At 49.6% G+C, this 20,072-nt stretch overlaps 1 protein-coding gene across 1 annotated transcript in view; it reads left to right on the top strand.

Moving 5' to 3' along the window:
- The first annotated feature begins 781 nt into the window (after window positions 1-781).
- NCS1 (neuronal calcium sensor 1) overlaps window positions 782-20,072 on the top strand; it is a 41,577-nt gene continuing 22,286 nt past the window's right edge. The window contains exon 1 of the mRNA XM_061604127.1: window positions 782-1,259. Coding sequence (XP_061460111.1) covers window positions 1,196-1,259 — 64 coding nt within the window. The 5' untranslated portion in view covers window positions 782-1,195. The remainder of the gene's footprint in view (window positions 1,260-20,072) is intronic.

Genomic DNA, 20,072 nt, shown 5'->3' with positions numbered 1-20,072 from the left:
GGGCGGCAATGAATAAATTAATGATGATAAATAACTAAGAACAACGTCGTTCTTTGGAATCCCAAGGGGTCTACTTCGAGTAAGGGGACCGTGGGAGACAGCTTCCAAGTTTCTTTGTCATTTTCATAGCCCTAGGCATTCCCATCTTCTGCAAAAGGAAAGAGAGAAAATTCATTTGTCTGGCATGAAAAACCTTACTCATTTCCATTCATGTCCCTCTTTCCCTCCCTTCCCTTTGTTTCCAGCCCCCCTGAAGGATTGATCTGAAAAGGAGGGACCACAAGAGAGACAAAAGGAAGACCTGCTGGCCAGCTCACCCGCCTGCTGGACAGACTGGCAGATTCCAGTTAACACCTTATCAGCGCAGCAGCAGATCCGTGCCTGCCAAGGCAACTCAGGAGAGTAGCAGATGCGGGAAGCAAGCAAGAGGAGGGCGTTTTGTAACCAGGGACGACAGCGGCAACACTGCCACAGGGCTCCAGCGAAGAGGGGGGAGAGAGAGAGGAGACAGGCAAGGCAGGGGAAAAACAGCAGCCTTTTTGACGCACGGAGAAAGCTTCCTGAATTTTTCACTTTCGTTTGGCCGAAAGGAAAAGGCAAGGCAAGTTGGTGTGGTGAAATTTTGTAAATAGCCGAGTCTTTTTTTCGGGGGGAGGGCTAAACAAAATGATGACCTTCCCTTTTTGCTGTAAAGAATAATAACGCAAGTCTTTCTTTCTTTTTTTCTTTCTCCCTCCCCCCCCCTCTCTCTCTGTTCTCCCCCCCCCTCGCAAAAAAAAGGTTGGTAATGGAGAGAGATTGCTTTGCTGTCTGCAGATGACCGTATTGCAGGGCTGAGCTGTGCGGGCACTGACAAGGAGATTCCTCCTCCAAGACTCTGGATCCGGACGCTGGGTTGCATCTGAACGCACAAAGCATACCTCCCCCCCTTTCCCCCCCCTCTCTTCTCCCCACCCTTTCCCCTTCTCCTTCCATCCTCTTTCCCCAGTTTTTTGTGGATGCACTGCAGCTCCTCAAAGAGGATCAGGAGCCTCCAATTTGGTTTCCAGACCGAGGCAGCCCCTCTCCCTGCTTGCATCTTTCTCTCTGCCCTCACCCCCCTTGGCTTCATTTATGCTTCTCCGTTGAGCGGAGGGAGGCTGTTGAGCAAAATCTATGCCCCGTTAAGTCCGGAGGACAAATCTGCCAGGCTGCGATGGGGAAATCAAACAGCAAGTTGAAGCCCGAAGTTGTAGAAGAGCTGACCAGGAAGACGTACTGTGAGTCACTCTTCTTTTTAAAAAAATAAATTTAAAAAATGTCCTTTTAAGAATAATAACAACGACAAAAAGATCTTGAATCCTCGAATTGTGCAACTTTCTGGGTCCTGGAGCTGTCTGGGATGTGGAGAGTGATTCCTCCTGGTTGTGTTTTTGGGGTTCACATGTGGGGGTTGTTAAGCCATGAGAAGGCATCAGCCGCGAGTTCTGGGGGCGGGGGGGTACAATGTGCAAGCGTGCCATACTTTAGTGGCACAATCTGCTGCATTGATGGAAAGGCAGGGGGTCCGGAAGACTGGCATTGAGAGAGGTGGAGGGGGGTGTGGATTGAGAGAGAGAGAGAGAGAGATGTTGCACGGAGAAGGCAGTTGAGGGGGTGTCATTATTTCCACGGCTGCCTAGAGCCAAAGAAGGCGAGCAGGTCTTTTTCGTCTGCCAAGGCGGCTCACATGTTCCGTGGTGATTCATGCGCCTTGTCATGTTGAGAAGCTTGCAGGGAGCATCTTGACAACACCCCCCTTCCGCTTCTCCTGGGGGGTGGGGGGCTGGCTGAGCCAGAAGGGAGTCGGTGTGTGCGTTTGTGTGTGTGTGAGTTCATGTGAGGTGTGGGGAGGAGACATCAATAGCATGCACCATAACCACTGAGGCTTATGTTTTGATTCACTTCTGGGGATTTGATAGCCTGCCATAGCCCCAGGGCTCGGAATGGTGGGCAGCGCTGAAATTATTTCACTTCCCCCACCCTGCACTCTGAAAGGGCCTTGCTTTTTTTGGGGGGGGGATATTTAACAATCTGGAAGAGACAACAAAGAGAGAAAGAAGGCACTGGTTGGCAGGAGAGAAATAAAATAAAATGCAGGCAGCAAAGCTTGTCGGTTTGTATCCAGCTAAGTCCTACATGGAGTAGACCCATTGAAATGAATGACCTGAGTTAGTCAGGGGCATGAGTTTCTGTGGGTCTCCTCTGAGTAGAACTGAGTTGGCTACAACCCATTGAAAATAATGGACATGATTAACTTAGATCCATAAATTTCAGTGGGTCTACTTGAGTAGAACTGGTGTTGGAAACAACTATATATATGTATTTGTTCTTTCACGATTCCTTTCTTCCCCCTGTTTTGTGGTACGTTTTGCGCGCAGTTCTGAATTTTAGCTGGAGAGTGTTGCTTGGAGTTTTGAGATGTGTTCCTTCCTCTCCACTCTTGTCTTAATGTGAGAAAAACAAGAAATATGGCTAATAATAAGATCAACTAGTGCCGTAATGAATTTTCCGGTGGCAGATTGCAAGGCCAGTGCGGGTTGTTTTTCCTCAGGGATCAACGGCCCAGCACGGGCAGGGTGGCCCTTTTGTCGCGGCTTTTCATCATAACATTTTGTTTGGCTCACTCACTTCAGTGGTCTGGAGCTGTTCTGCTCTGCAGGGATGGTTTTCTGCAGCACTCCTATAGGGACCACGGCATCGACAAAGCCAGGATGTGGTTGGATGAACTGAAGGGATTCAGCCTCCTGGGAATGCTTTAAAATAAAATAAAAATTAAAGAAACAAGTTTCTAGCCCTGATAGTGCAGAGTTATGGTTGGAAGTAAGAAATGCCAAAGGCTGGAAGGGGTGCCTGCTCAAGAGTTTTGGTGGATCAGAGGTCTGTTAGGGAACATCAGTGCCCTACATTCTTTCTTATCCCAGGGTCTGCCAACATAAGTGGTGAGGAAACAGCAACAAAGTGCAGTTTAAAAAAAAGGGGGGGGAACACAATTATGCAAATGAGCTTAATAGAATCCTGTTTTTTTTCCAGGACAAAACTTGAGCATGTTTGGCGCATGAAAAAAAACACAGCAATTTTTGTAAAGTACTATTTCTGCAATTTTTATTTATTAAATTCATACCCTGCCCTTCCTCCCAGAAGGAGCCCAGGGTGGCAAACAACAAGGGATAAAACTGTAAAAAAGTTTTCAAAACAAAAATCTTAAATAAATAAAATAGAAACAAAACACCTGAAAAACAGTTCCGGTACTGATGCAGAGTCGGATGAGAGATTATGAATGTCTTTTTTTTTTAAGTCACCTTTGTTCCAACTGTGTGGCAAACACAATCTCCCTCTCCACCACCCCCAACCTCATTTTTCGCCACAACAACCCTGTGAGGAAGATTAGGCTGAAGGAGGGAGGCTGGTCTGAGCCCAGCCAGTGAGCATTGCTCTCCCTGGGCCGAGTCGGATCCTCTGTCCGTTGTGATGTGGGGGCTTTTCGGAGGGCCTGTGCGTATGTAGCTTTGACAGTGCCTCAAACTGCCTGGGCTTCTCTGTTAGCTGTTTAATTAAAATATGCATAGATGAAATATTTCTTTATGTGAGTAGTTGACTTTCAGAGGAGCGCCGGCGTCTCCCCCTTTTCCAGTGCTAGGTTTGAAAGAACTTTGTGCGTCTGTCCTGCCTTCCAAAATCCAATTCCTGCTGCTATCACCAGAAAGGGCTGGAAGAAGACTCCTGGCTGAAATCCTAGAGAGCTGCTGCCGGTCAGAGTAGACCTAGCCTTCCCCAGAGCAGATCACCCACCATCCCTGATCTGTCGGCCAGGCTGGCTGGGGGCTGATGAGAGTTGGAGTCCAACCTCATCCCGGCGCTAGATGTTAGGGACAGAGAAAGGTGCCTTCTCCTGAGTCAGACCGTGGGTCCATCTAGCTCAGTATTTGTCTACACTGACCTGCAGCAGCTGTCCAAGGTTTCAGGCAGGGGACATTCCCAGCCCTACATGGCGGTGCCAGCGGGGATTGAGCCCTGGGACCTTCTGCATGCTCTACCACAGAGCTATGGACCTTCCCCCAAAAGGACTATAGCTCCCATTATCCCTGACCATTGGACATGCTGGCTGGGGCTGACGGCGTTTGGCATCCAGCCACATCTAGAGGGCACCAGGTTGATGCAGGTGACCCAGAGCTGGCTGGGCCGATTTAGCGTAAGGCAGTTTTGGTGCCATTTACATGCCATCCAAACTTTGGGCATGGAGAGGGTGAATGGGTGGATCTTCCTCCCGCATGATTTGATGGGAGGGGGCTGTCTCCCAATTAATCGGGTCAGCAATAGGTGAAGGACAGACAGTCGGAGATGCATCTTATGCACAGTGGGCAATTAATTTTTCGGAGTGACGCTGTCGCAAGGTGTCGGAGTGGCCAGACCGTAGCTTTTTAAGAGGCTTAGATCCTATCCTTCATTAATCAGCGTTTTAAAATGTAATTTTTTACCCACGCGAACTACATGGAGCCTGCAGATATTAACACCTACAGCTTTTAACCATCATAGCTAGGAATGGAGCCTCCACGTTCAGGAGCAGTCTCCCTCTGGACATGAGATGTCGAGACGCTCCATCCAAGTAGCTGGCGTTCCACCTTTTAAACCCGGAGCAGGTTAACCTTGCCATTCTTCAGAAGCTGCTGGATTGCCCTTGAGAATTGGCCCTGTTGGCTGGAGCTGATGGGACCCAGCGGTGGCTGGTGGCTGCACGTCAGTGGAATCCGCTCCTGGTTTTAGTTCGAACTTTCGAGGACCTGTCTAACATCAGCACCTTGGACAGTGCCTTGAAAAGTTCGGACTGAAACCCGGAGTGGACTCCACTGCCCCACTGACATCACCAGCCGCCCCTGACTAGACAGGCCTTTGGCCTGATCCAGCAGCCAGGCTCTTCGTATGTTTTACGTCCCCTGTCGGAGGCAGTATACCTCTGCATACCAGCTGATGGGCATCGCAAGTGGGGAGAGCTGCTGTTGCCCTCAGGTCCTGCTTGCATGGGCTTCAGTGCAGCGCTGTGATTCCCAAAATCCCCCCCCCGACCACTTGAAAATTGCTGAGGGTCTTGGCGGACCGCTTCATGATTTCCCTGCCTGCTGTAGCCATTGTAATGTGCTGCACTGGACGCTGTATGTTTTTAAATTGGATTTATTACATCTTTCCCCCCCTTAGTTGTATTTTACTGTTACAGTTTGTATTCTGCCCCATTCAAATTGAGACACAATAAATTGCGGCCTAAAGAACAAAAGAAGCAATTGAAATATCACTGAGGAGCAGCATGGCTGTTTCGTGCGGACATGCTGCGCAGACCACCTGAATGAAGCACTGGTGGCCCAGAGGGCACCATTTGGACATCTGGTTACCCACCGTGAGAACAGAATTCCGGACAAGCTGGGCCTCTCTCCTGACCCAGAAGGCTCTCCTTATGCCGTTATCACCATTTGTAGGGCCACAAATTAGCCACCCCTGACCTAAACGGTTTGGGGCGCTGCCTCCTTCCCACATTTCCACCCCCCATGCTCTGATCGCCCCCTGAGGTTCACCTCCGGGTGCGCCCGGTGATAACCAGGGCCATGGCCAATTCTGATGTGGCCCCCCCACCATGTCTCATAGCTTGCCAGGAAAATGTCTCAGGCTTCACAGCACAGGTTTTGGCAGCTGGTGAAAAAACGTGGCTGTTTTTAAAAGGCCGTTGGCTGATTATTTTTTCTTTTTCTGGCTTGATGTTTTCGTTCTGATAACTTGTGGTTTTAAAGGGGGTTGGAACTTGTCGAGGGTTTGTGTTACGTGTTTGTATTTTGATTTTATGATGGGGTCGGCATTGGGGATGGTTATAAATTCTGATAAAGGGCCACGTTTATGCCACTATTATTTCACTTTAAACGGTCCTGGCTTCCCCCATAGAATCCTGGGAACTGTAGATGGTGAAGGGTGCTGAAAATTGTTAGGAGAACCCCTATTCCCCTCCCAGGGCTACCATTCCCAGAGTGGTTTAATCATCAATCCCTCTTCCCAAAGAACTCTAGGAATTGTTGCTCTGGGAGGGGAATGGGGGGCTCCTAACGGCTAACAGCACTTTTCACAAACTACACTTCCCAGGGCTCTTTGGGGGAAGAAGCCATGCGAGTGGAATAATAGTGACATGAATGTATGGTGTGAATGTGGCCAAGGTCTGGATTTCATAGCCACTTGAGCCTTTTTCGAAAATTAGGTGGGATATAAATTTTTAAAACGCATAAAAATCACCAGGGGCCAGCAACTTGAAGGCTTCCCAGAGACATCTGGCTGGCCGGCTGCTGTTGGGCCCTCAAACGTTGGCTAGGTGGATCCTATCTTTGACCTAACACTTAACTCTTAGTAGAATCCGCAAATTAATTTTTCAAAATGAAGCCTAACAGACTCCGAGTAGATCCACTGAAATTAATGGACCTCAGTTACTCATGCTGATTAATTTCGATGGGTCTACTGTGCTGATCTGACTGTGGGCTAATCTGTCTTCCTCAAGGATTTTCTTTCTCTTCACCTCCCCTCCCCCAGTCAAACGTGCTCCACAATCTAATTTTATTAGCTCTGTGACCAGCTGGTCTATTCTATTCTGCGTTTAATGGGGCATTTGCTTTGAAGAAAAGGTGGAGCTGTTGGTTTTTTTCTTTACAGCAAAGATTTTGGGGCATATTTTGAAGGGTGTTCCCCCCCCCCTTCTCACCTCGGAAATATATGGCATGAGTCAGAGACCTTGGCTTTTGCAGAGCCTTTGAATACTGAGCGCGTAACCCAGACAAAGGTGCGCTCGCTGGCTTCCGCCCCTTTCTCCCTTCTTGCTGCTGCAGTCCCACGGCATCGCTTACCCAAAAAGCCAATTGAGGAGGACGACGAGGACGTGGCAGGTTCATGCGCTCCCTGCACATTGGTGCAATGCACAACCTTTTGAAAAGCTGGTGGCGCTTCGAGTTGCCTTGGAGAGTGGGCAGCGTCTCTCCAAAAAGCACATGACCATTTGCTGCTCCTGCTGAATTGGATCACTGGTCTATCCTCACCCGGGGGTGGAGGAGGTGGGTCAGCAACTGCTGGTCCGTGGAGTTTAATCTGAGGGGTGGCAGTTGGTCCTGTGCTAACCCAGAGATTTAAATGGCATAGGCAGAGAAGGGACATAGCTCAGTGGCAGAGCATCCACTTTGCATGCAGAAGGTCCCCGGTTCAATCCATGGCATCTCCAGGTAGGGCTGGGAATGCCCCGCACCTGAAACCCTGGAGAGCTGCTGCCAGTCAGTGTAGACAATACTAAGCTAGATGGACTAATGGTCTGAGTCATTATGAGGCCGCTGCCTATATTCTGAAGTGCAATGCTATGTTTTAAACACCATGTTATTTTGATTGAAGGGTTGTTTTATTCATTGTTGTGTAAACCGCTTTGTGACCATCTGGGGTGAAAAGCAGTCTCTAAATATTGGAAAGAAATTTTTCTTTTTCAAAAAATACCCCTGCTTGTTTTCCTAGCAAACTTTGATGACTGCTAGCCACGATAGCTGTGTTCTACCTCCACTGTTGGAAGCGGCATAACGGCAGTGATGAGAATCACGAGTGGGGAGAGTTGCCACTGCGCTCAGGTCCGGCTTGGGGGCTTCCCATAATGGCATCTGGTTGGCCACGGTGAGAACAGGAGGCTGGACTAGATGCCCCCCCTTTGGGGTGAACCAGCAGCCAGGCCCTTTGGATGTTATAGCTTAGCTTAACATGTCCGATCCCCGTTCCCCCAGTTCAATTCCCAGTGTTTCCAGTTAGAAGAATCCCAGGGAGCAGAGATAATCCGAGGTCTTGGGCAAAAGTCCTCACTCCCAGCTATGCTCCGTGAGATTCTTCTAACTGGAGATGCAGGGAAGGAGGGGCAAACGTAACATGTCCAGCGTATGGTGTACCTGTGACTTTCGGGAAGGGCTCCTTGTGTGTGTTTGAGGCAGGCAAAGTGTCCTTTCTGCCCGGACCAGGAACCTGAGGTCTGCTCAGGGATGGAGCAAGACGATCGGGACATTGTCGGTAGCCATGAAGAGCTGTTAGGAACATAGGAGCCATCTAGCTCTGGTTTACTTACACTGACAGGCAACCGCTCTCCAGCATTTCCGACCAGAAGGCCTACCTGGAGATTGAACCTGGGGCTTTCTGCATGCAGAGCAAATGCTGTACCACCGGGCTATGGCCTTTCGCTGCTGGATCTGGACCTTCCTGCTTTGTGACTGGAGGTCCCCACAGCAGCTGCGGGGTTTCCTGTTTGACTCTCAGACTTCAGCAAAAAAAGCCCCTCTCCCTCCCTAGGCCACGGGAGACAGAAAGACAGGCAGGAACTTTGGGGCCATGCCAAAGTGCTGAGCTAGCTGCATATATGAGGCTATTGGGGAAGTGCATGCAAGCGTCTTCCTGGATCAGGGCCAGGCTGACAGCCAGGAGGGGGGTGGAGCCTCCAGCTCCTTTTATCGCTTATCATTCAGAGCCAGACTAGTGCTGAAGCAACAACTCCCTCATAGCTCCACATGCCCTGCGCTGGGGGAATGGCTACGGAGATGATCTACGGCTGCATAGAAAGCTGCCTTCTCCTGAGTTAGACCGCTGAGCCATCTAGCTCAATATTGCCTGCCCTGACTGGCAGTGGCTCTCTAGGGTTTAGGGCAAGGAACACTCCCAGCTGTACACAGACCAAATGCAGAAGGCCGTAAAATCTTCAGAGCGTTGTTAAATGGTAAAGCAAAACAACACACACACACCCCTAGCAGCGCTAAAAACACAGCGCTGGAAACGTTTCGAAAGCAAACGTAAAGCGACGCAGTAGTTTGAAAAGCCGCCTGTCCCCCGCTGCCACTGCACCAATCCCCACCTTCCTCCTCAGCCCTATTTGCATGCTTAGCTACCAACATGCCTCTCAGGAAAGGAAATGGGACAAAGACTCACATCATCCAAACTGGGATGGCAAATCTCAGGTGTGGGTGGGGAAAAAAATGTATCCCTCCAGGCTTCTGTTTTTGGCCTTTGGAGCTCTCTCCAGGCCACCCCTCCCCCGCTGCAGGCCACACCCTCTCACCAGCCCTGCTTTGCACCTGCCTTGCATGTTTTTGCCTAGCTGAGATGTGCTGTTGAACTCGGATCATGCCTTTGGCTTGACTGGATGGAGAATGGAGAGGGGCGTCTGTGCACAGAAGCTAGCCTGCTGGGTCAAGGTAAAAATGGCATTATTGCCCTGCCCAGTTTGCCTCTGGCTCTGCCCACCACTGGCATGTGGCCCCCAGAAGGTTACCCAGAGGGGAATGTGGCCCTTGGGCTGGAAAAGATTCCCACCGCCTCTGGGCCGGATGGGCAATCAGATCCACTTTTGCTCTTTTAAAAAGGGAGTCGATCATTATGCAAAACGGGAACATGGAATATGTCTGGAGAGTAGCAAACCTCCCTTCTTGTAAGCTTGCATCTTAGGGGAGATGGCGACAAAATACCGTCTAGGTGTTTGGTCACCCCAGGTGCCAATAACACAGGAGGATTAATAAAAATGACCGTCCAATCCGTTGGAAATGTCAGAAGGCTCGAGACCAGTTTCGCGTCACGTGACAACTTTGTCCTTTTGCCAAGCAAGTCTGGAATAAAGAGACAATAATTGCAGGGGAGGGAAAATATGGCAATGTCCAATCAGTTTAGATCTATTATTATTATTATTATTATTATTATTATTTCCATGCCCAAAAGATGTAATCGAAAGGGAACATTCAGAACTTGCTAGATGTATGGTAACGGCTGCCCGGTTGTTATATGCAAAGTATAAGAAGCAATCAAAAATACCAAAGACAGACAAATTGATCATTCCAAAGTGTGGTTATGCTGCAGTGGCTATGTGCAACTGAAAGAAAGACGTTAGACTTATTTAGAAATAAGTGGAAACCATATATACAGATTTTTGTACCCAGCATGCCTTTATATCCGAGAAAACAATACTGTCTCAATTTCACGATGGAAAACGGCAATGGGTCAGGGACAATTTTTGTAAATTAGAGAATTGGAAGATGAATTCAGTGTCCTCTGACAGTTGTTTTTGATGAAGTGTTGCAGTTCTTTTGTTTTGTCTTTGTAAAGTCGGAGGAAGAGAGATGACTACTGAGGGCTGTGTTCCATGAAGGCTGAGTAGAGTCTCCAGGTTTCAAGGCACTCTACCTTGGGATATTGGCCACCGGGTGGCAAAAATAGGGGAAAGCTGCTGCCTTTGTGCCCTTGCCACTGTGCTCTGGGGAGGCATCTCCTGTGAGGGAAGAGGATGTTGGGCTTAGATGGTCCTTTGGGGGGGGGGGTCTGATTGCTACAACCCTAGAATCTGATGCCTAAAGCAGAAGGGGAAGGACTTGTGGGGCCGGGCCCAGAAGTGCGTCCAGCAGACGAGCCATTGTTTGTGACTTCCTGAGGGTTTCTCTTGTGTGCATGTGTATACTTCTGCAAGCCTTCAGGTTCGTCTGAGCTTGCAAACCATAGGGTTCATCCAAGTCTGGTTCTTCTATCTGGATGGAGCCATTTTGGCATCATAGGGACTAGAAACCAGAGAATGAGCTCACTGTTAATAAAAACATCTCCAGGAAGCTTGCTTCTCAATAGCTGGCAGAGTGGCCTGCCTGGGGGGCAGCTGGGCCTTTTACCGTAAGCTCTCGGGGGCCATTCTTTGGAGGAATTCCCACCAGGCCGTCTCCTGATCCCAAATGGCCTTTCTCGCCCTCAGAAGAAGAAGCAGACCACACGGAGCGTCTTCCTTCACAAAAGCTGAGTTTGGCATCTGAACCCTGATGCCTGCCTGTGGAACTCATGTAGGCTGGCTGGCTGCTTTCCACGCATTAGTCAGCGCTCCCTTTAAAAACACACACATGCAAAACAACCCCCTGAAAAACTTGTAAATATGAGTTGCTGCCGACAAAGGCTCAACAGTGAGCCAGCCAGTGCGAGCGAGACGGCGGCCCCTCCCTCCCCCTCTAGATTAGGAACATCGGAAGAGCCCTGCAGGATCAGGCCAGTGGCCCATCGAGTCCAGGCTGCTGTTCTCCCAGCTGCCAAACAGATGCCCCAACGGCAAGCCCGCAAGCCGGACCTGAGTGCAGCGACGGCGCTCTCCCCCGCCTGCGATTTCCAGCAAGTGATATTCAGGAGCACGCTGCCTCCAACAGGGGAGGGAGAACCAAGCCATTGTGGCTATCTGGATTCTCTTACGGATGCTCACAACCAGAGACAGGTCGGCGGCGGAGACTGGTGGCTCTGATGTCAGTGGGGCAGTGAATCCGCCCCAGGTTTTAGTCGGAACTTTCCAGGAGCTGTCCACGGTGCCAAAACCAACTCCAAAGCTAGTTTCAGCACCTTCGCCAGCTCCTTGAAAGGTCAGACTAAAGCCCAGTGGACAGCCTGCTATTAGGACCTGAGTGCAACAGCAACTCTCTCCTGGGGTTCCCAGCAACTGGCTTTCAGGAGCATACTGACTCTGACAGCCATTAAGGTTAGTAGCCACTGATAGCCTCATCCTCCATGAATGTGTCTGATCTTCTTTTAAAGCCATCCAAGGCTGTGGCCATCACTGGCTCCTGTGGGAGCAAATTCCATAGTTTAACCATGTGCCATGCAAAGATCAGCCAACCTCCCCCCAAACCAGTGTAGAGGCCAGAGGCCAGGAGAAACCCTAAAAGAGTGCCTGCAGACCCATTTGCTCTGGGTAACTCGAAGCATGCTGCATATGAACAATGTTCGTGCATCTTCCCGTCTAAGCACTGGACGCATACATGCACAGCACTAGTTCCACTGCATTACCCTTGATGACGGGTAGGTGAAGGTATGTATCGGGGTGCCCCTCAAGATGCCATTTTTAGTCCAACTCTGGTCAGCTGTTAGCAGCCAGCGTGGCCATGGGATGATGGGAGTTGTAGTCTGACAACCTCTGGAGGGCCACAGGTTTCCCATCTCTGGTATTTATGAGCAGGCTGCATCAACGAAGCATTGCAGCTGCAGGTGATGTAAAGCGATGGCAAAGGTCTGGCTGGGTGGTGCTGTGTTTGTGACCGGCCATTCACAAAATATCGGTCCTTCATTTAACTAACCCAGATTTTACTCCTTTCTAAGCTTATTTCTCAAGATGGTGTTGCTGAGAAAAGCATCTTGCCTCGCCCCCACACCCAGTGCCATGCTAACTTTGCAAAACCGCATTCCAAAAGACATGTGTCGCACTGACGCCAAGCAGAAATGCGCGGTCGCACATGTGCAAAGAACCAGGGATGCACAAATCGATCAGATGTGACTTCCCCCTCATTTTTCCAGTCTTGAGTTCAGTTTGCTCCTTGTTCCGCATCGGTTTGCATGAAAATGTGTGCACCTTTTCTTCTCGCAGTGGGGGGATTTTCCAAAAGGATGCATGAAAAACCCAGATGGAAATTGAATGCCCGAGAAACGCACATGTGAACTGTACACATTTTGTATGCACTCTTCCCGTAAAAATACACATTGTTCAGTGTGCATTTCTTTCTTGAAATACTCATTTATTGGCCACCTAAGAGTTGTATTTTTTTAAGGCATTTTGGGGACTGAAACTGCGTCACAAAATCTGGAGGAGTGCATAATCAGTAAGCATCCCTAAATACCTGGGGAAAGAAATAGCCAGGAAGATTATTTTTACCTGCTACCTCAGCAGCAAACGTGTAGGTGTTTGTCAAATCCATCTGGAAAGGGGTTTTACAACCAGGATGCCACGACAGTGAAACATACCTGGTGGAACATCAGGAGAGTGGATGCTAGATCAGAACAAACAAACTCCCATCTACTGCACCATCCTGGTCTCACAGTGGCCAACATCTTCCAGTGATAACATGTTGCAGGACTATATGACAACTCCAATCATCCCTGACCGTTGGGCATGCTGGCTGATGAGAGTTGTAGTCCAGCAACGTCTGGAAGGGGGTGCCATGTTGGCTACTTCTGTTTTAAGGCCCTTGTCCTCATCTGACGCCATCGTTTATGGGGGTGCTTGCTTTCTGCCAGATCCATTTTCCGAAACCTGACGTTAGCTCAGTCCCTTGTAAATATTTAATAGCGTCTGAAGAGATTTTTAATTGCGAATTAGCGTAACTTTCTGTTGTCGTCCCTGGGAGAAATGAGGGGATGAGTTGGCTCTCCGGCCTTTCCGTCGGATACTGGGAGTGGCAGAGCTGTGAAAGGCAAAACGGATGTGTGTGGCATTCTTAGGAGCCAGCTCTGCACAGGACTAGGGATCAACAAATTAAAATACAAACAGTTTCAAATGTGTCGGTCCTGGGCTCTGTTTTGCGAGGCTCGCTGGCCCAAGAGTTCTGCTTCTGCTGTCAGAGGCAGTATTGCTTCTGAACACGGTTCTGGAAACTGCAGGAAGGGAGAGTGCTTTTGCACTCAGGTCCTGCTTGTGGGCTTCCCGCTGGAGCATCTGTTTGGCTACAGTGAGAACAGGAGGCTGGCCTAGATGGGCCACTGGCCTGATCTAGCAAAGCTCTGCTTAGCTGTGATTGCTGAGAGTGGCACCTCCACATCCAGAAGCAGTCTATCTGGCTGCCCATTAGGTGCCAGGCCAAGTTCAAGGTGTCGGTTTTGGTGTATGAAGTCTTATGCAGCTTGGGACCAGAATACCTGAAAGATTGTCTTATCCCTTATATACCCAGTCGATCACTGCACTCTGCAGGTGAGGGCCTCCTGCAGATAACATTTTATCAGGAGATCCGCTCCGCACAACATAGGAAGCGGACCTTTAGTGTGGTGGCACCGACCCTTTGGGATTCCCTCCCCTTAAATATTAGACAGGTGCCATCTCTGTTCTCTTTTCGGTGCCTACTGAAGACCTTCCTCTTTCAACAAGCTTTTTAAGTACAGACCTTTATCCCAGTCTGCGTCTGTGTTGGAATTGTTTTTTTTAACATGTTTTTAAAGATCTTTTAAAAGATATTTTTATGACGTTTTATTTTTAAAATGTTTTTATGATGATCTGTTTTTGAGATGTTTTAAGTTGTGTTTAGTGTTTTGTTCTTTGTTTGCCACCCTGGGCTCCTTTTGGGAGGAAGGGTGGGATAGATGTTTAAATAATAATAATAACAACAACAACAACAACAATTCTGAATTCTTCTTGCTCAGAATCTCAAGGGAAGAGTGGGCAGTTCATGCCCTGCCCTTTTCGGGGCATTCCCACTGGGGCATCTGGTTTATTTATTAATTAATTGATTGATTGATTGATATCCCGTCCTTCCCCTGAGCAGGAGCCCTGATTGGCCACTATGAGAAGAGGAGACTGGACTGTGATGTCTAATGAGTTTTGTGGGCTGATTTATGATGCTCAGATAATGTTCCCCTGCGCACACCTCCAGCCGAGCACATGGGGGGGGCTCTACTCTGGCCCAAATTACACGGGTGCTGGCGCCGGGATTGAAGATTGCTAAAATAAGATAGGTGGGAATCAGTTTCGTAAGTCAAAAGTGCCAGAAAAGTCTTTATTCCCCAGCTCTCTCGGCACACCACAGACTCCGCAATGCATGCATATGCCCTGCTGTCACCAGTGCCACTCCCCCCCCCCCGTCGTGAAACTCTCTGGAAGGGAGCCAGCTGGAAATCCCCTTTTGGAACAAGCCTCTGAATGTCGGCACCTCATGTTTAAGCCTGGGGAGGGGAGGAGGCTGATAAGAATTTCTGGCTTATTTCTCAATGAGGCGATCAAGCAGGCGTGGGGAAGCTTTTTAATCCCGGGGTCTGCATGCCGGCAGTGAGTGTTGCCGAAAAAGCAGGCTGGTGGACTGGGCCACCCCCACACTCTTTCTTGCACATATACTTATGTGCATGCGTGATGCGCACACCTATCATACTTTACAGTACACGCCCTTGCATACGTATTTACCTACTCACATATTACGTGCACCACTTAGTTAAACCTTTGTCTGGGTTCTACTACTTTGGACTGTTAGGTGGGAGCTATCAGGTCTGAATGCTTCTCTATACAAAAACAAAAGTCAAGCCTGCACTTAGAAAGCTACCATGTTGGGGAAGGCTACGTCAGGCTCCTTTACCCTGACATGCTGATTTCCTATGTGCAGGGATTTTTTGTTGTTGTACGAAGCAGCACACACTTATGTGAACTGTAACCTGAAGGCCAGGCACAGTTTGACTACCTCAGTGAAATTTGGTCCTGAATGAGTTACCTTTTCTTTTTGCACTTTTAATGTTTAACCAGGATAGCTGGAATTTTTATGGTGCAGGAGATCACTCAACCAAACAGATTTTTATTTTTATTTTTTTAAAATGAACCTAATTTAGACGACTGCTAGGATGGCAGTTCTTGAATGCTCGTCAGGGTTATGAATTTGCAACGGGTTATTTTGGAGAACTCTTGGATGTGAGTGTGTGTGCACGTGCGTGCATGTGTGTTTGTCTAATGTAGATCATTGGCTGAAGGTTCCAGTTTTCCGGGCTGCATTTGACCCGAGGTTGATAAAGATCTTGGCTTGTTCTAATGTGGTTGGTGCTCCCAGGATATGAGTGCAGGCACCCTGTGGATTGGCTCTTAACAAAGCAGCCTGGCATGTTGCATTTTTAAAAAGTCTGCGCCTGAAAAATGTAAACAGTTAAATTCAGCAAAATGTATGTATCACACAAACAAGTGTAGTGGCAAATTGAGAAGTGCAGAGTCCTTCATGATAATCATAGCCATACCCCATCCTTTTCTTCCTTGTTTGCTGCTGGGTTGAGAGTGAGATCCTTGTTTGTGCCTTCTCCCACAACAACAGATGTCCTTAGGAGCCAATAAGCATAAAACAGGAGTATGTTAGCTACTGAGGAGAATCTTCTCAGTGGCTGACTCCCCTCCTTTCAACGATTGGCTCCAATCAGCAGGAAAGGACAAAGAAGCATGTTAGAAGACTCTTCTCAGTGGACAACACAGTCCCCTTTTGTGCTGATTGGCTTGTAGGATGCTGGAGACATAGAGACCCTGCTGAGACCATGTTCCTAAAAAAGTAGGACCCCTGAGGCCCCGGACGACTACACTCCTGCACGCTAGGAAACTTGCTGCAGCTCCTTGTTGATCACGATGGGCGATACAAACCAGGCTGGTTCCAGCATTTATTATTTCAATTTATATACCGCCCTTAGCAGAATAGCTCTCAGGGCGGTGAACAAACAAGATAAAATACAATATATCATAATAAAAATCATAAAAACATATACAAACAACAAAAAAACACTACAAAAACACAATATGACAAAAATTAAAAATACGGATTAAAAGATTAAAATGGTTAAGAAAATTTAAATGCCTGGGAGCATAAAAAGGTCTTTACCTGGCGCCGGAAAGATAAAAGTGTAGGCGCCAGGCGTACCTCTTCGGGGAGGCTGTTCCACAACTCAGGGGCCACCACAGAAAAGGCCCTAGATCTAGTAACCACCCTCCGGCCTTCCCGATGGGTTGGTACCCGGAAGAGGGCCTTAGATTCTGAACGAAGTGAACGGGTAGGTTCGTATCGAGAGAGGCGTTCCACAAGGTATTGAGGTCCCACGCCGTGTAAGGCTTTATAGGTAAGAACCAGCACCTTGAATCTCGCCCGGAAGCAAATAGGAAGCCAGTGCAGACGCGCCAAGACAGGTGTTATATGCGAAGACCGACTGGTCCTCGTCAGTAGTCTGGCAGCTGCGTTCTGCACCAGCTGAAGCTTCCGAATTGTCTTCAGGGGCAGCCCTACGTAGAGCGCATTACAGTAATCCAATCTTGAAGTTACCAGAGTGTGAACAACGGAGGCGAGGTCGTCCCTGTCCAGATAGGGGCGTAGTTGGGCTACCAGACGAAGATGGTAAAACTTGATCGCCTTGGGCAACTGAGAGGGACCCCTCCCCCTGGTAGAGTTGAATGTTGTTACTGTCTTTGGGCCTCTCTTACATGCCCTTTGCCCCTGGCCCAGCAAATCCACCTAGGCACCATTTTAATTTCTTACAGTGCTCTCAACATAGCATCACTCTGGGGCATTGTGGGAAATTTTGAAAGTGGCCCCCAGCGCTGACATTTCTGAGGCCGAGTCATGCACTATGATGTTGACGTTCTAAGAGACAGCTCACACGTCGGTTGAAACCGTGATTTCAGCCAGGGATGGGAAACCTCAGCCCTGGAGGCCAGATGTGGCCCCCCAGGCCTCTCTGCCTGGTCCCTGGGACTCTCTTCTCTGGCCTTTTTACCCTTCATGTGACTTCCTGCCTGGCTGGCATGTGGATGCTATTTGCTAAGTGGGAGTGCAGCATTTCCCCCTGCACGCAAGAGACGGAAGAATGCCTCTTTTTTGGAAGAATCATTCCCTCGTGAGAGAGGAGGGGGGATGCCTCTTCTTAGATCAGGGTGGGGACCGGAGCTGGCCTCCGGCAACATCTCCAGGGCCAAAGATCAGCCAACCCAGTTCTTGAGGGAAACGTGTCTCCACTTTTATTTTTTTGCAAAGGGTGGGGGAACGGGGCATCCATTACTATCCGAACTTCAGAAAGCGCAGCTACTTTTAAGAAAATTAATAATCAACAATAACAGCTCATCTGGATAATAGGTTCATCGTTATCTCCCCCCCCCCCCGCGCACGCGCACGCCTCCCACCCTGCATTCCTTTCTCTCGCCATCTGCTTGGAACTTGTTATCCCAATGGAGTGTGGTCATGGGTTTATTTTTCATTTGGGGGGGGCTTGCTTGCAAAGAAGAGAGCGTAAATGCTTCTGATGGGTGAGAGGAGTTGGCGTGGAGGGACTCTGTGCTGGCAGGTGGGCGGAGAAGTGCCGAACGCAATTGCTTTCTGCCGGATGGTACATTTTGTGTGAATGGGAAGAGGCGCAGAGAGAGAAAAACGGAAGGCAGGCAGGATGGTGTTGCTAGGACCGCTGTAAGAAGCTGCCAAGGCTGCAGTCTATAGATCTGCCTCGGTGGAGGCTGGCCCCTTAGGGCACAAGGGGCGCTGTCCTAACAGCCTCCAGTCTGCCCTCGCCTCGCCTCCTCCTGCCTGCCTTCTTACTTACAACCACCCTAAGGGGTGGCGCCATCTGTCAGTTTCCTTCTCCTCCTTTGGCACCATCTGCACTGCGCATCGAAAGCGCTGTCATACCACTTTAAAGAGTCAGGGCTTCTTCCCCTCCCCTGAAAGAATCCCGGGGGGCTGTGGTTTGGTCAGGGTGCTGAGAGTTGCTCGGTGACCCCCTATTCTATGCATGGCGCTATAATCCCCAGATGGTTTAACAGTCAGTCCCTCTTCCCAGGGAACTCTGGGAGGGGAATTGGGGTCTCCTAACAACTCTCAGCACCCTTTAGAAACGACAGTTCCCAGGATTTGTTGTGGGAAGTGTTTAAAGTGGTGTGATAGTGCTTTAAATGGATAGTGCAGATTGGGCCTTAGTCTAAGTTTTGCCTTGCAGAACTGAGCAGGAAGGAGAATTAGTTGGCTCCACCAATCATTGGCTCTGGCTCCGCCTACTGTATGGGCTCCCGGCCTTCCGCCCTACCAGTCCCGATGGGCACCATCTGCCACTGATCTGCCTGCCTCTGCCTGGGAGGATGCATGGGGCTCTCAGCTGGGGTGAGCTGTTGGATGTCTGTGACCCTGAGGGGGCTATAAAGGTGCCCTAGCCCCTTCCCCTCCATGATTGGGCCACCAACCTGTGGCGCTTCCCAAAGGGGAGGGGTGAGAGAGAGAGAAGCCAGCTGACTGGCCTAGGAAGCAGTGGAAATGATTGGAAACCAGGTGGGAAATGAAGCTTGCCGAAATGTTTGGGGAAGGCCGTAGCTCAGTGGGTAGAGCATCTGCTTTGCATGCCGAAGGGGCCCGGTTCAATTCCCAGTGGCATCTCTGGGTAGGATTGTCCCCTGTCTGAAACCCTGGAGAGCAGCTGCCAGTCAGTGTGGGAAATACTGAGCTAGGTGGACCAACGGTCTGATGTGATACAAGGCAGTTTCCTGTGATTCGTAAACATTGTTGAAACTCTCCATTGATGGGCGTCCCTGGCGGGTGCGGAGCACTGGGGTGTCTCCGCCTTCCCGTTTGCCAGCCTGAGGAGCGGAGTCACTGCAGCGTGGCCGCCTCTGCCGCAGAAAATTCCCTCTGCTGGTTCCCACGTGTGTCAATCCGCCATTCGGCTAATGTGCCGTTTATCCTTCCAGCCTCAGCTACATCACACTCACCCCAGCACCGTCTTGGATCGGTTTTGCAAAGCGATCGACTATTGATTTATTTCAGATGAATTAAAATCCCTTCTGGGAATTATCCAGCCGGGATCCCAGTCCCTACATGCTTGGTGCTTGAGGATGGCAAGGGATGAAATACAAAGATCTATAGATTTTCTCTCTCTAATCTTTGCTATCTTTGTTTTCTTGGCAACTTGCAGTCAAATGGCATTTTATTGTGAGGACTTAAGTCCGCAATGGTCAAGGCTCTTCACAGAGACGCTGCCCTCCGTCCTTTTGGAGCCACATGATGCCAGGCATGGAAATAGATGTTTTGTTGTTGTGTGTGCTCAGAATCCAGGCGTCATAAATCTGAGGCGGCTGTGTCTAGTGTTCCTGGTGGTGCAGGGAGCCAGTTTCTGATTTAAGAGCCTGGTTGCGGGATCAGGCCAGTAGCCCATCCAGACCAGCATGCTGTTTTCATGGTGGCCAACTGGCTTCCTCCATGGGAAGCCCCCAAGTGGGACCTGAGCACAGCAGCAACCCTCCCCTCCTGTGGTTTTCAGCCACTGGTGTTGGGAAGCATGCCTCCTCTGACTACGGTGGCAGAGCAGAGCCTTTGTGGCTAGTAGCCTTATCTCCGTGAATTTGTCTAATCCTCTTTTAAAGCCATCCGCATTGGCGGCCATCACTGCCCGCTTGTGGGAGCGAATTCCATAGCTTGGCCATGCGCTGCCTCACCCTGAGTCAGGCCACTGGCCTAGCCCAATATAGTCTGCACTGACCGGCAAAAGCTCTCCAGGGTTCCAGAGATGGCACATTCCCATCCCGACCTGGAGATGCTATTGGGGACCCT

The sequence above is a fragment of the Rhineura floridana genome, chromosome 20 (genome assembly GCF_030035675.1).
Source record: "Rhineura floridana isolate rRhiFlo1 chromosome 20, rRhiFlo1.hap2, whole genome shotgun sequence".
Classification (NCBI taxonomy): domain Eukaryota; kingdom Metazoa; phylum Chordata; class Lepidosauria; order Squamata; family Rhineuridae; genus Rhineura; species Rhineura floridana.
This window is presented reverse-complemented; position numbering and strand designations above follow the sequence as displayed.